At 33.0% G+C, this 26,272-nt stretch overlaps 2 protein-coding genes across 3 annotated transcripts; both read left to right on the top strand.

Moving 5' to 3' along the window:
- Window positions 1–289: 289 nt before the first annotated feature.
- On the top strand, window positions 290–10,244 carry LOC148602746 (uncharacterized). Of its 2 annotated transcripts, none has more exons than XM_088553082.1 (3): window positions 290–980; window positions 5,921–6,333; window positions 7,003–10,244. In XM_088553082.1, the coding sequence occupies exons 1-3, from the start codon at window positions 671–673 to the stop codon at window positions 7,012–7,014; spliced, it is 735 nt and encodes a 244-aa protein (XP_088409208.1). In that variant the 5' UTR covers window positions 290–670; the 3' UTR covers window positions 7,015–10,244. The 2 variants fall into 2 exon arrangements, with proteins under 2 accessions (XP_088409208.1, XP_088409207.1); XM_088553081.1 differs by having other exon boundaries at window positions 5,897–6,333.
- Window positions 10,245–11,300: 1,056 nt separating this feature from the next.
- On the top strand, window positions 11,301–25,555 carry LOC148602745 (C-type lectin-like). Its single transcript, XM_088552284.1, has 4 exons — window positions 11,301–11,424; window positions 20,764–20,858; window positions 23,455–23,551; window positions 25,313–25,555. Exons 1-4 carry the CDS (start codon window positions 11,364–11,366, stop codon window positions 25,531–25,533), a joined length of 474 nt encoding a protein of 157 aa, XP_088408410.1. The 5' UTR covers window positions 11,301–11,363; the 3' UTR covers window positions 25,534–25,555.
- The last annotated feature ends 717 nt before the right edge of the window (window positions 25,556–26,272 follow it).

Raw genomic sequence — 26,272 nt, 5'->3', positions numbered from 1 at the left:
AAGAATCTTGCAAAGTTGAGAAAATTTAAATGATTTTTACTCAACGTTCCGATTGTCTAACGACGTATGATTTGAATTACGACCGAGAATTGTGAAAGGCCTGTCTGCAGCGGTTAGTAAGAGAAGGAGACACCGTCGTATTATCGATTTAAAATCCCTAGCAATGCTACATTTAAATAATAAAAAAGAAAAAGTAAAGTGCATGTATTAATATTTTATAACTATTGTTGTGTGCGTGCATTCTTTTTTATTTCAAATTAGCTTAGTAATATTTCATCTATTGTTCACATCGAAGCAAATAAGTTGTGAAAAGTTTTCATCAGTAGTTTTCAAAAAGCGTTTTGGATTCGAATATAATGTTTCGGAAATACGTGTATTGTACAGTACTAGTGTAGTTCCTGTTCATTTAAGGCAACCATAACATAAACACAACGACGTTGTCATATTGCCTTGGGAACGCCATAAAATGAGCATCTAGTTTATTGGAAGATAATGTCCTTATCAAATTCTGGCGCATTGTTCGCTTTGCTTGCCAACAAAATTTCTACCATTCAAGTGTAGCGGAGGAACGTCAAAGTGTGGAACTGGAGCTGTTCAAGAATTTATATCTCTAATAACGCTTAATGACAGATATTTAATACTAATTGTTAAGTAAATTCATTCTATCACAATGTATCTTATCTGGAGCATTTCCGTTTATTTTTCGGTTCTGATGAATGCTGTGGAATGTAATGTGACAAACATGTTTTCAATAGAAAATAAAAAGACTATTGCTTCGTTGGAGACAACTAGAAAACCAGTGGTTGTTTCCACGGTCTCGGAATGTGCTGTGGTATGTTGGACAGCCTTTGATTGTTTGTATGGAGTCTTCAATCCAGTAACTGGCAATTGTATACTATCTGATGCTGTTTATAATACGAAATTTGAAGATTCTAACAGTAATATGGTTTTACGTAAATGTGGCAGAAAAGTCAGAAAAGGTATCTATAAAAATATGATGGTTTTTAATCGAACGTAAAAGAAACGCATCTTGTTGACAAGTAATGCAATCATTAAATTGCTCGATAAAAGAAATATATTTCAGGTGTTATGATGTTTAGTACTTGTTAATGACAGACCTTTCGTCCTCTTCTGAAACTTTACCAAGGAATAAGCACTCATAATTCAGACGCTTATCTAGAGTTAATTTAAAAGTTTTTTTCAGGTTCAATTCAAATTGCAGGTACCTTTATACCACCCAATCGCCGAAGAATTTTCATGGATTCTTTTTTTCGGTATAAGCCTATATTTGAATCCCACTGGATCAAAAAGCCAATATTTTGGTGTCTCAGTTGTTCGAGCGTCCAAGTCTTATTTGGACAGTATGTGTAAATAAGCTGAATACATATAGGTATCATCATGTAGCCCGATGTTCAGGCTTCAAAACGTTACCAAGGAAGGTGGGGTAACACTTAGGGTTTTGGGGTGAAATGAAGAAAACTTACCCCTACCCTACAAAAAAATCGCTAAAATTGACATATATTTCAATGTCAAAATCACTAGAGTATTTATACTTCAGTAAAAAAAACATTGGCTTATTTGGAATTTTCTGTTTATTTTCATCACAATTAATACTTCTGTGGTTCTTTTGATGGCTTATGGCAACTTTAGAAGTAAACGAAGTAAGAATTTATCAACAATGCAAAAAAATGAGATTTTCGGGGTCCCCGTAAAAAAAGTCGCATATATTCGACTCTACGAAGTTTTTGGTATCATTCAATGTATATTTTAGATAATTTGTTGGTCTACATAAATAAACCACGAAAAAATATTTTTTAAGAAAGAGTGTTCAAAATATAATAAGGAAAAATGATGTATCCAACATAACTGATCGATTCAAGGCTTACAATTATTACAATTATTATGAAATCTTAAAAATGGGAATTTTCAGAATTTCAGAATTTCTTCTATCTTCTATATCCTCCCCCGTTATTGTCATTTTTTATACTATCGTAGTTATAATAAGCCTTTGTTTAATACAGTACACTTGTACAGTGTCTTGGCATCCAAATGAGCTAAAAAAAGATTTAAAAAACGTAAAAAATGGATTTTTGCCTCAGCCAGGTATAAAAAGTAGCCCAAAAATACAAAAAATGTTTCATTTTATTTTTTGGCCACCAAAGATTCGTAAATCGGGGATAAAAGGATAACTTAAAATCATACTTGTGTTGATGAGTGGGGTACACTGGTACTAAGTCTATATCTTCCAGGTGTATGTCTTGAACATAGATTTTGGTCATTTGAAGTCAGGTTGACACACATTTTGAGTTCGGATTCTTAAGGCTAGAAACCACTAATTCCACTTCCCATAGGCTTCTATGCTAATTTCACAATATTCAATGGCTTCTCTGGACTTTACCTTAACTTTAACCTGCAGAGTACTATATATCAGCATGATTCTACATATGTCAGCTCACAATCCTCAGAATGGCATGTGGGGTTAGCAGACTTGCAGTGCAGTACTGGTCACCGGAAGTGAAGGGTCTATAAATAGCATGGGAAATCCCAGTGTTTTCACAAGATAGGGGTATATTTAGAAACCATTATGGAGATTAGGCTTCACATCATAAGAAGCAAAATGCATCTATAAAATGTACAGAAATGTTATTCCTTTCAGAAACTGTTTAAATTTTTTATATAAGATGAGAACTTTTTTCACAGCACTATGAGGAACAGGGGTAATTTCTGCGTAGGACTATTTTTGCATACGTTCCAAATGCTCATTGGTTGAATTGGTGGTGTGTAACCTAAAGAGTCACTTTCTGTCTTAGAAAAAATAAATAATTATACAAGTATCTTCCTATTCACATACTGAATGCATTTGCAAAGTTTCAGTGAAATGTGACAAGCACTTTTTTAAATATTTGATTTTTAAATATAGGGTAACCAAGTTGCGCAGGCAAAAAAGTGGCAATATTCTACCATACTTAAATGCATTAAATATTTGCAAAGAACTTTTTCTGACTTTCCAAATAAAACAAATCAATCATGACTTGTTTTTTAACAATATTAATAAAGAGATAACCTTTAAAAGTAATCATTTTCTGAAAAATTGGTCTTTTTTTGAAAATTTATGTCTGACATGCCTCCCCCTTTTTCTTGATCACATGTCAAAAACCCTAAATCTATAAATTTTCACAAAAGGTGATATATTTGGCTTTAAATTTGTAAATACAGTGTTTTCACATTAAAACACGACCAGTAAAGGGCACCTAAAGCAAAAAAAAAGTACTCAAAAATGGATTTTCCATGTTGCCATAAGGAAATGCTTATACATCCTTAACCGCAGTAATGAAAGTGAGTTTTTCCTCATTTCTAACCAAATTTTTCCTCAAATATACACAAAACTTGATTTCAAGTGCTGATTACCACCATATTGAGGTAAATGTAGCCCTCAAAGTTTAATATTTGATATAATTACTAAATTTTCTACATTTTTTACAAGATAAGACATAAAAATCAGCCAAAAAGACCAGTTTTCCATAATTGATCTATAACTTAAAAAAATGCATATTTTGAAGGATTTTTGTGTGTATTCCTCTCATGGCAAAGTTTACAAGATCTTCAAGTAGTTTAAAGCTATTCCAAGAAACTTTTCATTTTGCCATGGCTTCAGCTTAAGGCTAGAAACCACTAATTCCACTTCCCATTAGCTTCTATGCTAATTTCACAATATTCAATGGCTTCTCTGGACTTTACCTTAACTTTAACCTGCAGAGGACTATATATCAGCATGATTCTACATATGTCAGCTCACAATCCTCAGAATGGCATGTGGGGTTAGCAGACTTGCAGTGCAGTACTGGTCACCGGAAGTGAAGGGTCTATAAATAGCATGGGAAATCCCAGTGTTTTCACAAGATAGGGGTATATTTAGAAACCATTATGGAGATTAGTCTTCACATCATAAGAAGCAAAATGCATCTATAAAATGTACAGAAATGTTATTCCTTTCAGAAACTGTTTAAATTTTTTATATAAGATGAGAACTTTTTTCACAGCACTATAGGGAACAGGGGTAATTTCTGCGTAGGACTATTTTTGCATACGTTCCAAATGCTCATTGGTTGAATTGGTGGTCTGTAACCTTGATACGACAATTTTTTTATAGAAAAGAATTGCAGCCCATTGTCTTCACCCGTACACTGGTCAAAAATCTAGAATCAATGACTATCTATGAGGTCGTGAATTTCCAGGAATTAAACTAGGGTAACCATGGAAGTTAAGAATATTCTTCGGTATGTTTATTTTTTTGTAACACTCAGTCCTCCTGAACATAAAACTCATTACAAGGCCCTGTCATGTAGTCAGTCATGATATATTCTTACTACACCACCAAATGTGCCATATATAATACAGTTCTCATATATCGCCTATAATACTGATACGGTTATCATATATTCTCATATGTAAACAACCCCGTGCAGGTCCGGGTGTTAAAAGAATAGGCCTGCAGCAGCGCTAAGCTTGTCGTATAAGGCGACTAAATAGTGCTCAGAAACCTAGCCGGGGGCTTGGCGCTCTGCCCACAGAGCAACTGGGATGTGTGCCCCAGGTGGTGGAATGGGGTACCCCTGGCGTGTTACATGCTGGGGTTGTCAGGCTATAATACGGAAAACCTGACCGCAAACCATAGTGGTGCACCGTGTTGGGAAAGATGCCACGTTCCTCGCCCGTTAAAGAACCCTGCTGTGGTATTCGATAGGAGTAGGAACCTTTGCGCTCCGCCACAGGAGGCTAAATTGCCCGACCTTACCCACCCACCCCTTTTTCCAGTGGCAATTAAAATTTGTCGACCCTATTATCCTTGTGACCCATCCTTTCTTTTTTTTCATTTCATGCTCATTTTATCATCCATTTCATGTTCATTGTCTGAATATAGCTGAAATATTGCTGCTCGGACGTTAAACCCCAACAAACAAACAAACATATGTAAACATTGTCATGCTACCTTAAATTCTTAAATGATTGTGAAAACGTTTAATTATCATTTGATCATCTTATACAAACTGAAACATATGAGAATCATATTACGTTCGATTCATTTGATAAAATTTGATTGTCAATCGTGGCACTTTTGGCAGTGTACAATTAGAATTTTTTAAATTTTTTATTCAGTTGGGAAGTTGTAGGTTAGATCACTGTGGCTCTGCCACTAGGTGAAACAGAGACTTCAAATAAATAGATGAATTTAAAATCAAGAAATCATTGCAATATTGTTTCATTATTGCCAAAAATCCGACGGACATAAAAGCCGCTGTTGTTAATCGCTATTTGGAATTTTTGACATAAATGATGTGGGAGTTTTCTCAAAATCGCAAAACTAAAATCCTTACTTAAATGATAAAATCGCAGAAATTTAAGCAGGCAATTCTGTATAAAACAAATTAAACTAAAAAGAATAAAAGTGATTTATGTCTTCCGTGGGCAAATCTTAAAAGACATTGTTGCAATATAAACCCGAGAAATTTGTTCTTTAACAGTATAATATATAATGATGACTTTTATTTGTTTTTCGTATGTTGCTACTATGGAATTTTTGTTCAAATAATTCATGTCGAAAAACATGTTTTGAAGCATTTTGCCTAGTGTCTTTGTTTTCCTAATTCAAATGATTAAGAACAAAAACAAAGCTAGATTTTATCAGGTTAACGCCTTAATTTTGAAGTTTTGCAAATATTCAATTATTTCGATGTAATCATGTTATTTTGTGAAGACGAAAGGACACATTGCACTGTATATTTATGGTTGTGAACTGAAGAAAAAACGCAGACGGTCAAGTTGTGTAATAGTTAAATATATGTTAAATGCTTTGACAATTTAACGCTTTATTTCTTTTTCTTTGTTTTTTCTCTAGATTCTGAAACGTTTACTATTATAGATTCCAAACACCCTGTGAAAATGGATCAATTCATCATGAAGAGCACACCAGACAAACATTTGCTTTATTTTAAGGTTAAATCTTGTGACCAAGTCTATATCACATTGCGAAATGGACACTCCAATGTTCATAGTGTAGCAATAGGGCTTGCCAGCAACCGATTTATAGATATAGAATGTCATTTACCCGGAGGCACTACAGCATACGCTTCTAAACCGCCTGTACTTGACTGTAATATCTATAAAGATTTCTGGATAACTTGGAACAGCCGTACAATAAGGTTAGGGAATGGAGTTAAAGCAAGTGCCAATGTGATTGTTTCGTACGCACATGTTACTGATATTCCTGTCATCAACGACGTAAAGTGTTACTCACCTTATTCAACATCTGAATGGATATTCCAGAAAGAGCAGGTTCATAATTTCTTATAGTAATTTCGGCTAGAATCTTGGTTCCCTTGGTTACTATATATATAATTTATTCAGATAAAACCGATGTAGTACAAAGGTATGCAGAAAAACATATTATTACAAATTGCATTGAGTTGTACAGTTGCGGAGGGAAATACAATCATAGTTTTTTAGAAGTCAGAGAGAATCCAGAGTGTCATTTATAATTCTAATGAATTTGCACAATTTTCTTAGTTTTGATTGCTGTTTTTGATTCATAACAACACTGAATTTTAAAATATTACAGTTAAATATGAATTTTGTATCAATGTAAAGCTTTCTATCGTTTCGAAAATTTGAACATTCCATCAGGTAGTGGTATTCATCACCAATGGCTCTCTGCATACAGGGCATGTTCGTTGATTACGCTCTATATTTTGCCATCTGCTGCTTTCTATTGGTAGTTTGGTTCCCTTGGTTACTCTTTCAACTTGATTTTAACAAGCTCTTTGATTGATTTGTTCTATGTTTTTATTTAATGATATTTTTTTCAGATATATTATTCTTCCTATTAAATGTATAGGGCGATATCCTTCTTTCATAGGGTAGTCTAGTACAACATCCTCAGATGCAGTTTGTATGTGCATAATAACTTTTAAATAGTATACTATATTCTACTTATTTATTTTTCAGGATAATTGCTAAATGGTATGGAATTGATCAACTCGATACACTAACACAAAAAAGATTTATTGTGATTGATAGTTTTAAGAGATAGATAGATAGATAGATAGATAGATAGATAGATAGATAGATAGATAGATAGATAGATAGATAGATTTATAAAAACTGGCAATAATAAAAAAATTGTCCATTGAAAAATAACAAATTTTCCATGTGCATATTTTGTTGATTGCACTTCGCGCAATAAACAATATGCATATAGAAAATTTATGTTATTTTTCAATAGACAAAATTTTTATCGTAGCCAATTCTTATAAATAATTTCAAAACATATTTTTATCTTTAAACACGAGAAAAGTAGCTCTGAATTTAACTGAATAGGGGCGTGTCAATATTTTTTTATCCATTGAGATATAACAAAATTATTTTAACCAATCAGATTACAGTATTTATCTCAAATTAATTACACGATGATAACAACACATACAATCAGCAAAATTTTCGGTGAACTAATGACCTTCTTCAGTGCCATATACGATGCAGCCCTAACAAACAAACATATGTAAGTTTAGAGGATTGCACAAATATTACATTATAAGAAAATGTATGATAACATTTTTTTTTATTCAACTCAAATATATAAGGTTCTTAAACGAGTGTGTAGTGAAGGTCTGGGATGTCTTTCACGAGTGTAAGAAATTTCATCTTTTCGCGTAGCAGAACGATGAAAAGACGTAGAATTTCGCACACGAGTGGAAGATATCCCAGATCTTCATTATACACGAGTACAAGAACTGATTTCTTTCGTTTTTTTACAAATCTCACTTTCGTAGTAAACCACTGAATGAATTACGTTGCAAAGTGAAACAAATTAATGCGGCCGTGGGAAAATGTGCGCCTTTTTAAAGTACGTCAATAGGCACTCTTCAGTAAAATTAATTATTGCATAGTGGAAGTGGTTTAATACCCCCCAAAAATGTGAGTTTTCTGAAGTATGAAATACCTTACTGAATTTTGCCAGAACTACTTTTTTAGCTCGTTTTTGAGTGGCTGGCTTTGTCAGTGAAGAAATGATCACGTGCCCCTGTCTTCACTGGGCTGTCCTTCACCGAAAATCGATAAAAAAAACGAAAGAGTGGCTTTCACAAACTGAGTATGTAGAAAAATGAATGGTCTGGACACAACTCAATGCCTGATCAATTGAATACCTGTGACACACAAAAACGATATCGTCATAGAAACACCCGCCGAGTTGCTCATAAAAGGTTGACATGGACATCGCTTCACCAGACCGAAGTTATTTTTCCGTGTACATGTATGCCTATTCATGGCAATAAAAAGTACTACTTCATTGCTAGTTAGTGCTACTATATGTCAACTATCTTGAAACAAGCGGTCATTATACTAGTAGATGAATGTTATCTTTCGCGGATTCCTTTTTATTTGGGAAATTTCCTAACGGTCATTTTTTTTTGTACAATGTGGGCAAAAATTAGTGACTGATAGCCTATAAACCCTCTTATCCATAATCCTTGTGGAAACCCTTTCAAATTTGCTAGCATTGTAAGATTACTCTTTTAAGTGTCGGTCCCTGTAAGAATCAGTCAGTAGGTGAAACATGGTTTAAAAAAAACGTCATTTTGATAGTGTAATTTGACTATTTACACAATAAGAATCAAGGAAAACCAACAAGATTTTCCTTGTCATGCTGGTCCACACGGTCCACTTTCAATGAAATGCACTGAAAATGAACATTTCCAGGACAGATAACTCTGTCTAACATTCTTCTGAAAATTTTTGCGCAAAGCCAGTGATCCAGATCAAATAATGGTCTTTTCAAATAGCGGTAGTATCCTTGAGTGATATTACATTGTCAGATCGATGGGGTTGTGACATGTATGTTTCTGATTTTTCCCATTTTGCCTAATTCTTACAAATACTTACACTTAAAGTGCTTATATTCTGCATCGATCTATAGAATTAAATCAGAATTCAACAGATTTTATACTTCGTTATATTTTCCCACCACCCTCCCAAAAGGGGGGATAAGGGCTCAATAACACATTTAACCCCGTTCCTTTATGTGCCTTTCCCAAGCCAGTAACCTGTAGTCCAGCGATTTTCAATGTTTTATATTATTCGTTTTACGTTTTTTTTTCTATATAATAGGTCGATTTTCGTCTTTTGTGAATATTTTTACCTCATTTATGTTTTTGCCTTTCACAACTTGCTTTATGGTATGGGTTTGTCCCATCAATGAAGACCGTGTGGTGACCCGTATAAGTTTATTGTTCGTTGTTGGGTTTTTTGGTTGTATGACTGTCTCATTAGCAATCATACCACATATCAAATTTTTATACGAGTAATATTTTTATGAGAATTTGTCTGTCACCTTTTTTGTATAGAGAAATGTTTATTATTGTATGTATATTCTTGCATCATTTGTAGATTTTGATAATTTCCTTTGAGTATAATCAATACGTTTCATACTATATTGTAGTTTTATATTTACATCACTTAACAAAGGCGAAGCACCCAAATTTCGATTGGTACGGCGATAACATCTGTTTGAATTTGCTTTAATTCAGTTACGGAGTAAAATACCGAGTTTTTTTTTTACAAGAAATGTAGTTACTGCATGGCCTACCAATAAAAAAATATTCGAACGGCTCCAGCACTACCGGTCGAACCAGGTGCTACGTCCCTGCTTACGTTCCTGCTTAATGATATACATTGCTAATTCCCCAGGCTGAATACATGTGGTATCCCAAATATTGTGCTTTTCTCGATGCACATGCCTATGCCAGCACTCTTCCTGGAAATATAAAAAAGATATAAGCATATGCTCTTCGTAGGCTGAGAAGCTCATAGTATCAAAAAAATGTATCACAGTATTTTTAATCTACAGTTAAACATGGAAATCAGAGAAGAGGTATTGTAAAGAAACACCTTAAAATATTTTCGAATAAAAATTGTGCGTCCAAAAACATTCAATATGGGGAAGTTGTTCCAATGAAATGAATCCTTCCTTTTTAGGTGTGTTTTCCAGGAAAACGCTAATACAATCCCATAGGTAGCTTGACATCAGATAATGGCATTATATCATCAAAAACAAGTTTAATGTACATTGTGATTGTCTTATACCTAAGTTTTCATTTATTTTACAAATTCATATGCTTTATGTGTGGTATCTGTAAGATAATATTTTTTTTTGTATTTTTCTTTACGTTCGTGCAATGTTCAATATGTTTTGTCTGCATTAAAAATAGTTTCAAATCTCGTATTCTCTTTTCTAAGTAAAGTAAGTTCCCTCGTAACTCCTTTCTTGTTCGCCTTGTTGCAGTTTTCCACTTTCGGTTTATCTCGGATTTGACATTATACACAATGTTGTGAGTAAATCGATGATTGTTTCGCGAAAACCAACCGCCGAATGGAAACTGGAAAATTCGGCCCGCGGAAAACTCGGTCCAGGACCACTCGCCCCGTGTCTCCGGACCACTCTGACTGTATATTCAGTGACTCGGGCCGTCACTTAAGACAACTCGGACCGTCATATAAGACAATTCGGATCGTCATACAAGACAACCCAGTCCGTGTTGAATGAGTTCTATGACAGTATTGCTTGGATACTACAATTATGCCAAGGCAAGGAAATTGTATTTGGGACCCAGTCCTTGAAACCAGACAACTCGGCCCGTGCTATCGATATCCTTCTTTGAATTTACCGTTTGAAAAAAGAATTGAAAAAAAAAACAAAATCATGAAATAACGGCGAATAAGGTCCATGCTTCAATAGTTACTGGGATTACGGTGATTTCTTGTGCCTCTGCATGTAATTTGTAAATAATTTGAGTTATTCCTAATGTTTTGTCTTTTTCCCTGGTAAAAGTGTATCAAAATTATGGAAATATTTAGTGTCTGTCCCTGTAAGAATCAGACAGTGTGTGAAACATTAAAACAAAAACACACACACCATTTTAAAAGTTTAATTTGACAATTTGCAACATCAGAATTAAGGAAAAAAACGTTTTGGTAAATTGAGTTATAATTATAACACATTGAAATGCGCTGAAGAATCAATATTTCAAGGGCAGATAAGTCGGTTAAATTAACAGTTTTCTAAAATTCTATTGAAAAAATTACGAGCAAAGTCAATGATGCAGAGATCGATTAATAGTCTTCTCAAATACAAGCAGCATCTTTGAGTGAAATTATATTGTCAAATTGGCGGAGTTTTGATATGCATGCTTCTGATTTTTCCCATTTCGCCTAATTCTTACAAAGCCTTACACTTAAATGTATACTTCCAACTATCTATATCTGATTTTAAGTGACGACTTGAACTAGTTGCACTGCAAGATAAGACAATAATGGCCTGGAGAAAGTCGCCATCGTTTCTGTTTGTAAACCTCTTTATCACATGTTCTACGTGTAAGTAATTCTCAATACATAAAGTTTTAGATCCTTTAGGTAAAGAGGGTGGGATCAAAAATTTACTTTTTATTTTATAACTTATATATTGATCCTACAGCGATGGTGAGTTGATTATGGATATATCTCGAAAAGTGAGATATTTCATATTCGACAAGTTAAAGTAGATCCCGTTCAGGCATCATTGGTTATCTTTGTCATGGCGGAGTCTGTCTATGAGATCAACAATTGTTACGGAACAACAGTGTTAGAAACATCAGGGCGCCGCTTTCGATAACAACCAATAGCCCTTTTCTTCTCGGCCAATCAGCGCCTGAGAACTCGAATTTCTTTGGAGAAGAAAAGTTGAGAATCTAACACCACTGAAAGTGCAAGACGGAGAAATCTCAGAAACCCAACTTCTGTAACGAGGCTCTGTCGAGAACAATAAGAGAACAATCTTACCCGAGGGTGTCAGAGATTTCCATTTTTTAGGTTTGCGATGTATGATTCTCAACTTCTCGTCTCTAAAGAGATTCGAATTCTCAGGCACTGATCGGCTGAAAAGAATTGTCTATTTACTGAGAGATGTTTTTTTTTCTCACACTGGGTCTGAAAGTGTGAAAATCGAATAAATATTAGAGAAATGTGTTTGGTTTTTTTACCTACAAACCTTTTATAATGTTTGCCTTTGGAATTGAGTGTGGGACGAAAGTAAAAGGGATCGATGTACAACATTTATTGCGATGTGATGTTGTCATTGCACGTACTCCCAATCTTCTTTTGCTATTTAACTTATATCTCTAGAAGTCCAAGACATAGCAGAGTCGTAGCTAGGCCTGTTTTAGTTGTACGCAAAATTACGGCGAGGGGTTTTGTGAGGGGGGGAGGGTCGCGGAAAAGTACAAAATTTCCGGAATTGATGGTTTTGATATCGCGAATTACTTTATGGTGTATATTGGAGTATCATTATGTATTAAAAAGGATTTGTCATTGCATAAAACCTTTATTTCATCTTTAAAATGTGTGTTTTTATTTTTGTTACTTTTTCCGAAAGTACGCAACTGCGTATTTGCGTATAGGCAGCTACGCCCCTGCATAGTTTATGTTTTAAAATAATTATTAGGAACACTTATTGTTATTTTGCATTCTCTCCGCAGCATCTTGTAGATCATCATTTTGCACCTCACTAACTTGCACGTGCACGTCGCCTAGAGCTCTCTATGGCAAGCCAAAGTGGACAAAAATGAGCATTTTCTAATATTAAAAAATGATTTTTTAATATTACAAATTCATTTTCTAATATTACAAATTAGATTTCGTATATCACAAAACACTTTTTTTTTAATATTAAAAAAAATTAATATTAAAAATTTAATTGAATTTCTAATAAAAAAAACTATTTTTTAATATTAGAAATTCAAAAAAATGGCGGATGAGTGAGTTGACAGAAGTATACACTGTACATAAAAAGACTATTCTTGTGTGTTTTATGAAGAGTTATAAGTGCTTAGAGTGATATTGATGTATTTTAAACATTTGAACATCAACTGAACATTTAAATGAGTACGAAAACTAACCAGAAGCGAAAGAAAAACGATCTTAGCCACTCAGGGGAGACACCACCATTCAAGTCAAATATGGCGGCCTCCATACAACAACAACAACAACAAAATGAGACCTCAAATGTTATAGCCCAAGCTCATGAGACCTTATATAAAGCTCCTAATTTGAACATAACAGGATCCCCTGTCCAGCCACAGCAACTTGTGTTTCAATCTACACCAGTCCAACCACATATTCAACATAGTACACCTGTACCAAATCAAAACATTATACAACCACCACAGTATAATTATACTCAACAGCCAGCGCCACCTCCTCCTCTAAACACTGTGAACAAAGAATACATCCCTCAAATGACATCATTGAATCCAAACAAAACATACTCTGTATGTGCACCACCAACTTTAGATAATATGCAATCTGTAAACATTGTTAAAGATATTCATATAATCTCACAAAAGATGCAACATCTTGAATCTATCCTACATGAAAAATTACAGAAGCTTGATGTTCTAGACTCAATTTCCAGGAGATTTGATGCACTGGAAGAAAATATCATCAACATGAGAGGTGAGATTGACAATATAAAGCAGGCTCAGAAAAATCAAGGTGAAATTACTACAAGACAGGAAAAGCATCATCATGAAATAGAAGACAGAACTCAAGAGCTGGAACGACAAAACCAATATCTTGAGGCTGAAAACTATAACTTGAGAGAAGACTTTTTGAAACTTCAAAGTCACTCTATGAAGTATAACCTGATATTTGGTGGAATTAGACAAACCAATGAAGATGAAAATACTGAGGTGGTAATTCGTGAGTTTCTAGAAAGACAACTTCATATTGAAAACGTGGAAGGCATACAATTCCAAAATGTTCATAGATTGGGTCAGCGAAACAATGACAAACCAAGGAACATCATAGCTAGATTTACAAAATATAGTGATCATGAACGAGTTTTAAGAGTTGTACCAAGGGCCCTTAAAGGAAAAAGAGGCTACACCGTAAATCAGCAGTACCCAACAGAAATTGCAAATAGACGCAGAGCGTTATTACCAGAACTCAAACAACTTAAAAGGCAAGGCATAAACGCTAAAATGGTGTATGACAAAATCTTGATAAATGGCAAACCATATGAAAGCGCAACCCCTGAGGGACCCCACGTCGACTTGAGTAAATAGGACAGTCACTCGGACACAATCAATACCAACGAAACATCTGTAAACAATAACACTGGACATTTAAATCCCAATGAATTAAACTGTTACGACAAAAAACTAAATGTTACATATCTTAATGTATGTGGATTAAAATAGAAATTGTTAAATCCTGACTTTTCAGAACTCATACTAAAATATGATGTACTTATTTTTGTTGAAATAAAACTAGACGAACTTGATACTATAGATTTACCAAACGATTATCTTTTTTATTGTAAAAATCGGAAAGGGTGTAAACGAAAATCTGGGGGTATTATTATTATTTACAAAAAGTGTTTATCTAACCTTATTAAGTTTATTGATTCAGAATCAGATGTTGTTCAATGGGTAGAATTAAATCTAAACCTGGAGAGTAAAGTTTATCTTGGTTGTGTTTATATACCTCCAGAAAATTCGGTCTATTCGTCTGAAAATTCTTTTATTGAACTAGAAAATGACATCATTAATTTTTCACAAAAATCGAAGTATGTGTCACTAGTTGGCGACTTTAATGCAAGAACCGCCCGACTTCCAGATTATGTTACACCTGATGTTCTCTGACATACACAATAGAATACACTTTACTATCTTGTCCAAAAATGACAAGCATGATAATCGTGCTAAAGTTAGTGAAGGGGAACAAATTATTAAATGGAATCAGGTGAAGAGTAAAGAGTTAGTGAATAATCTTAATTCAGATGAAAATGATTGCATTAGAGAATTAGATGAAAAGGTCAACTCCGTTTGTATAGAAACCATTACCAAAGGTGTTATAGATGATTTGTTTTTAGATCTTCAGAATATTTTTGTTGATAATGCAAAAAATACATTTGGGACACACACTCCTAAAAAGAGATTAAATGATCATAATAAGTCAAAACCATGGTTTAATAAAACTTGTGCTGAAAAACGCAAAGAATTTAATAAACTCAGAGATAAATATAAACATGATAAATCAGATCAAGTCAAAAATGAATTAAGGCTAAAAACCACTAATTCCACTTCCCATAGGCTTCTATGCTAATTTCACAATATTCAATGGCTTCTCTGGACTTTACCTTAACTTTAACCTGCAGATGACTATATATCAGCATGATTCTACATATGTCAGCTCACAATCCTCAGAATGGCATGTGGGGTTAGCAGACTTGCAGTGCAGTACTGGTCACCGGAAGTGAAGGGTCTATAAATAGCATGGGAAATCCAAGTGTTTTCACAAGATAGGGGTATATTTAAAAATCATTATGGAGATTAGGCTTCACATCACAAGAAGCAAAATGCACCTATAAAATGTACAGACATGTTTTTCCTTTCAGAAACTGTTTCAATTTTTTAAATAAGATGAGAACTTTTTTCACAGCACTATGAGGAACAGGGGTAATTTCTGCGTAGGACTATTTTTGCGTACGTTCCAAATGCTCATTGGTTGAATTGGTGGTCTGTAACCTAAAGAGTCACTTTTTGTCTTAGAAAAAATAAATAACTATACAGGTATCTTCCTACACACATACTGAATGCATTTGCAAAGTTTCAGTGAAATGTGACAAGCACTTTTTTAAATATTTGATTTTTAAATATAGGGTAACCAAGTTGTGCGAGCAAAAAAGTGAAAATATTCTACCATACTGAAATGCATTAAATATTTGCAAAGAACTTTTTCTGACTTTTCAAATAAAAAATATCAATCACAACTTGTTTTTTAACAATATTAATGAAGAAATAGTTTTAAAAGTAATCATTTTCTGAGAAATTGGTCTATTTTTAAAAATTTATTTCTGACATGCCTCCCCCTTTTTCTTGATCACATGTCAAAAATCCTAAATCTTTAAATTTTCACAAAAGGTGATATATTTGGCTTTAAATTTGTAAATACAGTGTTTTCACATTAAAACATGACCAGTAAAGGGCACCTAAAGCAAAAAAAGTGCTCAATAATGGATTTTCCATGTTGCCATAGGGGAATGCTTATATGGCCTTAACCGCAGTAATGAAAGTGAGTTTTTCCTCATTTCTAACCTAATTTTTGCTCAAATCTACACAAAACTTGATTTCAAGTGCTTATTACTACCATATTTAGGTAAATATAGCCCTCAAAGTTTAATATTTGATATTTTTACTAAATTTTCTACACTTTTTACAAGATAGGACATAAAAATCAGCCAAAAAGACCAATTTTCCATAATTTGGACCTATAACTTAAAAAAATGCATATTTTGAAGGATTTTTGTAGTGTATTCCTCTCATGGCAAAGTTAACAAGATCTTCAAGTAGTTTAAAGCTATTTCAAGAAACTTTTCATTTTGCCATGGCTTCATCTTAAGGCTAAAAACCACTAATTCCACTTCCCATAGGCTTCTATGCTAATTTCACAATATTCAATGGCTTCTCTGGACTTTACCTTAACTTTAACCTGCAGATGACTATATATCAGCATGATTCTACATATGTCAGCTCACAATCCTCAGAATGGCATGTGGGGTTAGCAGACTTGCAGTGCAGTACTGGTCACCGGAAGTGAAGGGTCTATAAATAGCATGGGAAATCCAAGTGTTTTCACAAGATAGGGGTATATTTAAAAATCATTATGGAGATTAGGCTTCACATCACAAGAAGCAAAATGCACCTATAAAATGTACAGACATGTTTTTCCTTTCAGAAACTGTTTCAATTTTTTAAATAAGATGAGAACTTTTTTCACAGCACTATGAGGAACAGGGGTAATTTCTGCGTAGGACTATTTTTGCGTACGTTCCAAATGCTCATTGGTTGAATTGGTGGTCTGTAACCTTAAATCTAAAAGCAAAAGAGTTTCGAAATGCTATGAACAAAAGTTTTGAACTTTTTCAAGAGCAGAATGCAACAAAACTTAGACAAACCTCTAAATCTGATCCCAAAGAAATGTGGAAAATACTTAATAATATGAACTTTTCAAATAAGACAGATGCTAATATTGATATTGATAAATTATATGAATACTTTAAGAAATTAAATGATACCAGTGAAGATGTTGATGATGAAGATGATTCGGACGCTTTCCTTGATAACATATGCGACAATGATCTTTATGATGTAATTATTAATGGGGAGATAACTGAAGATGAAGTAAATGAAGCAATTAAAGGGTTAAAGAATGGAAAAGCTTCAGGTATCGACGAATTTGTAAATGAATATTTTAAATGTTCCTCGCCGCATCTCGTCTCTATTTTTTGTAAACTTTTTAATATTGTGTTTGATTCTGGTATTGTGCCAGATACCTGGTTAAATGGAATTATTCGTCCGATATACAAGAATAAAGGTGATCCAAATGATCCAGATAATTACCGAGCTATTACACTAATTAGCTGCTTAGGTAAATTATTTACATCAATTATCAACAGTAGATTAAACTTTCTTTCTAGTGAGTTTGATATTATTTCTAAATGTCAATCCGGCTTCAGGAAGGGTTACTCAACCACAGATAATATTTTTATTATGCATGCCCTGATTTCATTATATTTGACTTATGGTAAAAAATTATATTGCACATTTGTCGATTTTCGCAAAGCTTTCGACACTGTATGGCGAGTTGGTCTTTGGAAAAAGTTACAAAATTATGGTATCAAGGGAAAGTGTTTCCGAATAATCTATAACATGTATGATAATATTAAATCTTGTGTGTCATTTAACAACCAGACTTCTGATTTTTTTCTGTGTCTGAATGGTGTTAGACAAGGTGAAAACCTTTCACCTTTTCTTTTTTCAATATTTCTAAATGACTTAGAAAAGTACTTTGAAGATCTTAATGTTCTACCATTGACAGTCATTAAAGAGAAAATTGAAAACACACTTCACCATTTAATTAAAATTTTTGTATTGTTATATGCTGATGATACAGTTATTTTTTCTGAATCTGAAGAAGGAATGCAGAAAGCACTTGATATTTTTCAAGAATTTTGTACTAAATGGAAGCTTTCGGTAAATGTATCAAAAACTAAAGTTATTATTTTTAGCAAACGTAAATCCAGAAATAATCCTGTATTTAAACTAAATGGTATAGAGTTAGATATTGTTGATTCGCTGACATACCGTGGTATTGTTTTTAAATTTAACGGCAATTTTAGCGATGCAAGAAAAAAACTTGTCGAGCAATCACAAAAATCTTTGTTTTCTATATTCAAAAAAATTAGAAACCATAGTATACCTGTAGATGTGCAACTTAAGCTATTTGACTCCTTGGTTGAACCTATTTTACTCTATGGATCTGAGGTCTGGGGTTACGAGAATCTTGAGATAATTGAAAGAGTGCACCTACACTTTTGTAAAAGGATACTCAATCTCAGACCTTCGACCCCAAACTTCATGGTGTATGGAGAACTTGGACGTCACCCATTACATGTTCGAGCAAATATGAGAATGGTCTCGTTCTGGTGTAGACTTTTAAAGAATGAGACAAAACTTAGTAGCATTCTTTACAAGTTGATGCTAGCTTTAAACATTAACGAAGGCATGAACTTTAGATGGATTGCCCACATCAGATCCTTATTTGACAATACTGGTCTTGGATACATATTTGCAAATCAACTACACATTGAATGGAATACTCTAAAGCCTGTTTTGTATAACCGCTTTAGGGATCAGTTTATTCAGAGTTGGTTTTCGAATATAGTGAATTCATCTAAAGGGGATTTTTATGAAACTTTTAAAACAGATTTTGGCATCGAGAATTACCTCTTACGGCTGCCGGAGTCAAAAAGAAAATATATTACGAAATTAAGAACATGTAATCTAAAACTACCAATCGAAATGGGTAGATGGAATAAGACCCCTCGACATGAGAGGATATGTCCTCTGTGTAGGAATGGTATAGGAGATGAGTACCACTATCTATTTATCTGTGATAATGAATCTATTGTTCAGCTTAGACAAACATACATACCAAGGTATTATTATGTGAATCCCAGTGTTTATAAAATGAAAAGAATGTTAACTTTTTGTCATGTAAAATTGTTATCTTATATTGCAACTTTTGTAAGCAAACTTAACAAATATTTTCTATGATTATTGTATTACTTTCTGTCAACTTATTCTTCCTGTCATTGTGTATTTATATATTTATTATTGACCTCATGTTACCTTAATTGTGTCTGAGTGTATCAATAAAATCTTAATCTTAATATAAGAAAATGGATTTGTTGTATTCAATTACGATTTTTTAATATTAGAAAATCATTTTATTAAAAAATTGTGACTGATTTTGCAATATTGCAAAGTGATTTTCTAATATTACAAATTCATTTTCTAATATTATAAAATCATTTTCTAATATTAAAAAATCATCTTCTAATATTACAAAATGTGAGAAATTTTATAGCATTACTTAATCAGGAATTTTTAATATTAGAAAATTAATTTATAATATTAGAAAATGAATTTGTAATATAAGAAAATAAGTGTTTTCTAATATTGAAAAAATATTTTTTTATTATTACAAATTCATTTTCTAATATTACAAATTAGATTTCTAATATCACAAAACACTTTTTTAATATTAAAATTTCAATTGAATTTCTAACATTAAAAACCGATTTTTAATATAAGAAATTGATTTTCTGGTTTTAGAAAATGGATTCGTCCTATTCAGTGACGATTTTTTTAATATTAGAAAATCATTTTGTAATATTAAAAAAATATGACTGATTTTGCAATATTGCAAAGTGATTTTTTAATATTACAAGTTCATTTTTAATATCTAAAATTCATTTTCTAATATTACAAATTCAATTGGTAATATTACAAAATGTGTGATATTTTATAATATTACTAAATCAGTAAATTTCAATTTGTAATATTAAAAAAGAAGAATTTTTAATATTACAAAATGAATTTCTAATATTAGAAAATCGTTTCTAATATTAAAAAAAATTATTTTGTAATATTAAAAGTTCATTTTCTAATATTACAAAATATTGATTTTTGTCCACTCGCTAATATTTTCGTTTTAAAGTTATCCCCATTTGTAAACGAAGTGTATGTATTTGTGTCGAGATTTACTGATTCTAAGGGCATTTTTGTGGCAATAATTGAAGAAATCCAGCATATTGAATCTCTTGTTCGTTCATAAAATGTGTTTGTTTATAATCCCTAATTTGTATTAAAAAAATAAGTAGTAGTCTTTGAAAGAATCATGAAAATTCTGAAATATGTAATACACCCCAAAAAAAGCTACACATGTTTTATTTTTTTGTTATTAAGTTGCTATATAGGTCTTTATGATGAAATGTACTATTAATTATTCCAATCTGGCTGCTCTTATGGGATTATACACATTACAAATCCAACAGTTTCTACCACATTTTGGTGTCATTTACAAAGTTGTCTCCCTTAATTTTGATTATACAGTACCATCTATATAATTTTTTATCTCATAAGAACAAAGGTCAGATAAAAAGCCATCCGTTAATTTCTTTTTACTATAACATTTTAAACAAAATATCGAAAATAAAAATATGTAAGCATTACATCCATGAATCACATTTTGAATGATTCTTATCTGAAGTGCTACTTAATAATAGTCTTGTAATCGCTTTTTCAAATGCTTTTGAACTATTTTGCACAGTGATCATACCAAGAACATGTCGTCATAATTGGATACCATGGGAAGATTCGTGTTTCATGCTCTCAGAAGATAAAGAAACCTGGACAAATGCACAGGTAAATAAATCTGTCCCACGGATCTGTTCCCTTTTCGGTACGTTTGGTAATCGCTCCTATGCCCAGACCACTGACTGGAGACCGCTCTCGAATTCATTAAATATCCCTTCGCTAGCTAATTAGCCCTGCCATCCACATTGTGAAACAAGTACCATCTTTAAAAAAAATAGCCGACGCAGTAAAACTTTGTTCTTTAAAATTTTCTTTATTTCATTCAAGAAAATAACACATGGCACGCAATTTCAATTTCCGACACAGTTTTTTCAAACGCGACTAAGTTATCAGTATTTGGCCAATCGGAAAACAGAATTGCGATCAGGTGACTTGCGTCTTTAAGGTCAAAGGGGGAAAAGCGAAACTATACTGACTGCGTCGAAAAAAAAAATAGCAAAACCTGGTTACTACTCATTACCAAAAAGCGAAGCTGTGCGTCAACATTGTACACTAACAAATTGCATAAAGAGGCGGGATTTATATAACTAATGCAACATAAATATGGAATTTTTCCTTTGAACTTACAATCAAATCATCAAACCGAAAATATATTTTTTCTTTTAATATATAAGTAAGTCATGGTTTAACACAAGGATTTAAACGTTATTTCATTGTTAAACTACTCCCATCACAACACAAAGAAGGAAAACTCCCCGTTTATTTCCTTATATGGACAACATGCAAATACAATGTCAATCGGGACACCTCAGCCATTCTAGCTACACAAAACAAAACCTCGGAAGTTTGACCGATCCGATTCTAAAATTGTAGTTAAACTGGTTTAATTTTTTACCATTACTTTTTTCTTAGCTCCTCGCTTCGCTCCAAAATTCTTGGATGAGTTTTTGTTCTTTATTTCTAGTGTATTCCAACTAAAATTTTACATCTAAAACTAAAATTACTTTGATTCGCGTATACTAGAATTCCGTCATTTTTTGCAAAAAGAAATCTCCTTTCTGCATCAGAGATTATTTTTAGTGCAGCTGAAATGGCCGAGTAGTTCCGATTGATACAATGTAATAAATAGGCTTCTTTACGTATGATTATTAAATTGTTGAGGCTTTCACAAAATCAATATCGGGTGCTTTCGTCGAGGTACGCTTCAGTGCGGCAAACATTGTTTTCTACACAAATAGTTATAAATAGTCTGAAGAACTACTTATATAATTATGTATATTTGAATTTATCTACTGCGAGAATCCAGTTTAATTTAGTCATATTAAAGCATCGAATCTGCAGTCAGAAAAAGGAAGCCCTCCTTAACTACTTATATTGAAACCCAACTTATAAACTATATTCGAATTAACTAATATTTTAATACACTTAGTATAGGAGTCATTGAACGTTCAACTACCCAGGGTTTAGCGTTATCCCATTGTGATATTTTTTACGTCACACTCACATTATATGAGTAAAAAGAAGAAGCGACAATCCGGTCTAAGTTGTCACAAAATAAATGAATAAAATACCGCAAGAAAATACAAGGCTAAAGGAAATCTCTTCTTTTGGGCATCTGACTTTTTTTGGTTTTTGTTTTGTGCAGTTACAGCCTTAGATTAATCCTACGAGGAGGAATGACCCGGCCAGCGAAAGCTATATTTTTATAGCCTAGTTGGCCGAGTGGTCAAGGGCGCTGGACTTTGTGCAGGCGGTGTTGCCATAGATGTCACAGCGGTACGAGTTCGAGTCCCACGGAGGGAACGACCAAAAATTTGCATCCCAAATTTGACAGTTCTAACATCGTTGGGAATTTTTCAGTATAATGGAATGAAAACATATGAATATTTTCAACCAATGATAGAATATCAGCCCATACAATAATAAATTTATATCGATAGGATAGTTAAGTGTATTTAAAGTCAAATTACGAAACTGATCGTACTTATGACACCTAAAAAGAAAATTACAGGTTATTTCGACATGACCACATGAACAGGTTGGAGAGTTTACAAGATTTGCAGAAACAGATGCTCGTTAATGGAGCTACTGTTCATGCGAATTAAGCCTTGCATGCAGAATCTGTCCTTGCTTTGTCTCTGTATAATAATATTTTGGACATGATTTTTTTTTGCTTTTTTTTCTCTCGTTAAACAAAAGAAAAACCGTGGCGGGTGAATCTGTCCTGGATATTCCCAAGTCGATTCTAAAATTATATTTTAACTGGTTGATTTTTTTACCTTTATCCTTTCTAGACTTCTCTTTTCGCTCCAAAATTCTTGGAGGAGTGACCGTTCTTTATTCCTATTAATATCAAACTAAACGTTTCACACTACGTAGTGGATAGAACGATTGTTACGTTTCCGACAAACAATTCATGTAGACAGTAGTATTCTTCTGTTTACATCCGAAGTTATTTTAAAAAGTGTCACGGAAATTGCCAAATAGTTCCAATTGAACAAAAGTTATTCTTCGCTTATTCGGTAAACCTAAAGGCTACCACATAGTTAAGATTTCTACATTACAAACCCGCAAAGATGCTTCCGTTGTAGCATAATAATTTACATAAAGAGGTGGAGTCAAGTACTAATTGTAGCAGAGGTGTAAAAATATAGGATCAGTTTAAAAGATAGAATTTTTATATTCTGTTTTTTTTTTCATACAGCTTCACTGCATGGCACTCAATGGATACCTTGCGGAAATAACAGATAGAGAAATGAATACATTTTTGAAGGACCACTTAAAATCTAGGAATTCCCATGGTATGAATATTCATGAAAATGTATATATTAAGTGTAAGTGTTTGTAAGAATCAGGCAAAATGGGAAAAACCGGAAACATGCACGTCAAAACCCACCGATCTGATAGCAGAAATTTTTCACTAGAATCTTAGAAAAATGAGGCTTTTGACAGAGTTATCTGCCCTTGAAATGTTCATTTTCAATGCATTTCAATGAAATTGTAACTCAATGGTCCAGCATGATAAGAAAAACCTTGTCTTTTTTCCTTGATTCTGATGGTGCAAATAGTCAAATTACACTATCCAAATGATGGGTTTTTCATACCATTTTTCACCCACTGCCTGATTCTTACAGGGACTAACACTTAAGATATTTTTCTTAATTGTCATCGCTCCTTCTATTTTCACCTCTTAGAATCGAATTTAATGACGTCACTTAGTGGACTTTGTCATAAAACGGCCGTTTACTCAATGGTTGCGTAAAAGCTACAGTCATAGGCCATATGACTTCTTCTCTCTATAAATGGCTCGATAAAATCTAATTTATGTCAGGTATTTCAAAGTTATTACCTTAAGGTACACAAATTTTAGAAATGATTGACGAAGAAGGTTTTGAACCAAATTAATGTAACTTAGGCCGTCTCGGTCAGTCTGTTGCTTAATTAATAAAAATGCTCTACACATCTACACATTTGCATATAAATGTATTCAGAATACTTTGATTATAAATATATAGATCCACCAGACCCTGCGTAAATTATCTGGACAGCTCTCCCAGTTGGTACTCAGCATTTCTCTTTTCCATTTCCATGACTATTTTGAATCTCGCAGGGTTTTCATTTATAGCTAAACATCAAATGGTTTATTATGCGTCTAAGAATAAAGCATTTGTAGACAATTTGAACAAATCGATCTATTTAATATATTAACATAATGAACGATTGGTTTATTCGGGTAAATGCATAGAAATAAAATACTGATAAAGTAAGCGGTCAATTGGATCGTTGTTAACACAAACAAAATTAGTCAACATATCTAGTTCGCAATTAAAGTTGTTTATTGGCGTAAATAGCATGGAATTAAACATACTAAATTAGAAATACCCATAAATTGGACTTAACTATCTGCATTTGAACCTTACTAGGGTATGCCAATGGGACCATTTTCCTGCGGTACTGTAAGATAATTGTAGATGCGAACAGACTTTACAAATCTCAAGGCCCTGGCGACTGATATATCAATTCTGAACTTCGATCTAAATTGATAAAAAATGCACAAAAAATGCTTTACACATCAACTTGTACATATGTGCACAGAGCAATGTTTGCGCGTCTCGTTTTTCACTGCAGTACTAGTCTGTGTAAGAATCAAGCAGTATTAGAACAATCTAAACCATGCATGTAAAAAAAACAACGATCTTTTAGTATACATGTATTTGCAATTCAGTCCATGTGACCACTATTTTAACTCTTCATCAATGGATATTATGTTTGGAAATATGTGATTAGAATGTCAGAAAATTATCGTTTTTGACAGAGTTATTGACCCCTGAAATAATCATAGGCATTTCCATGAAATTATTTTAAAAGTGATATGTAAAATCTTGTCTTTATTCCTTGGTGATTTAGTTGGTGCAAATAGTCAAATAAGCGTTTCAAATTGGTGGTATATCTTATACCATGTTTTACCCACTGCCTGATTCTTACAAAGACTGACACTTAAACTTTATTTTTCTTGTAAACCAAGTGAAACTCTTTGTTTTCAAAGTTAAAATGAATTTCAGATCATTCCACAGACTATTTCATTGGGCTGACTGATGAAGCTAAGGCTAATGCGTGGGAGTGGCCACACAGTCGAACATTCCCGAAGTTTACTGATTGGAACGTCGGACAACCGGAAAACAATAGTCAGCACTGCACAATTATGAAAGCTGGATCTGGCTATAAGTGGCATGATGATTATTGTTCATTGTTGCACAATTTTATTTGTCAAGAGACAATCTGAACTTATTAAAGTATTAAATTAACCACTGTTCACTTCCATTATATGGTTTTTATACATAAAATTAAAAGGGTTCTGTGTAAATCCCTTTTCCAACGCTGTCGGCAGTTTGCTTTCTTCCGTTTGACCTTATGGCCAACTATATAGATAGATCACTGCAGATAACTGTATGGCAATTTGTGGAAATAAAGCTATATTGAGACACTTAAACAAGCAAAGCCAACAATTTTTTCATGTAAAAAGTATATATTTTCCAAAACCCTATGTTATAGAGATCCATGAAAAAAAGATAAATATTCTTTTCTATTTTGTCAGGAAAATCTGTAGTCATGGTAACACACACACACACATATATCAGTTTTCATAAAAATATCTATGTATTCAACTTTGCCCTCTTACAGGTAACATCTGCTTCATGTTAGAGGTAAACAACACGACTTTGGCCTATATGCTGTTAGATAAACTGAGATTTCTGTTTGACAGGAAGTTAACTTGTAATACTGAGTAAACATATGTGTTAGTTCCGTACGTTTAACAAAAAAAAGTATCCATAATTTACATTTAAAATGTTTAATTATGACGAAAAATAATCTATTAAATGTAAAACTGTAAAAGAAATAAAAATACCTATATTCAACTTCGATCTTCTACGGGTATCACTGGTTCATATGAAAAAATTAAAAAAAAAAAAAAAAAAAAAAACGTTATTGTATTGCGTGGGCTAGCTTTCTTTTCAGATAAT

The sequence above is a fragment of the Perna viridis genome, chromosome 11 (genome assembly GCF_037379345.1).
Source record: "Perna viridis isolate PV_CMFRI_1.1 ecotype Kerala chromosome 11, ASM3737934v1, whole genome shotgun sequence".
Classification (NCBI taxonomy): Eukaryota; Metazoa; Mollusca; class Bivalvia; order Mytilida; family Mytilidae; genus Perna; species Perna viridis.
Note: the sequence above shows the minus strand (reverse complement) of the source record. Positions and strands in the feature narration are given on the sequence as shown.

Excerpts from the sequence above, each read along its gene's own strand:
- LOC148602745 (XM_088552284.1), top strand. The coding sequence starts at position 11,364 with ATGGCCTGGAGAAAGTCGCCATCGTTTCTGTTTGTAAACCTCTTTATC. Across the intron at positions 11,425-20,763 it reads CTTTATCACATGTTCTACGT|TGATCATACCAAGAACATGT; the intron begins GTAAGTAATTCT and ends TATTTTGCACAG. Across the intron at positions 20,859-23,454 it reads AAACCTGGACAAATGCACAG|CTTCACTGCATGGCACTCAA; the intron begins GTAAATAAATCT and ends TTTTTCATACAG.
- LOC148602746 (XM_088553081.1), top strand. The coding sequence starts at position 671 with ATGTATCTTATCTGGAGCATTTCCGTTTATTTTTCGGTTCTGATGAAT. Across the intron at positions 981-5,896 it reads TGGCAGAAAAGTCAGAAAAG|ATTCTGAAACGTTTACTATT; the intron begins GTATCTATAAAA and ends TTTTTTCTCTAG.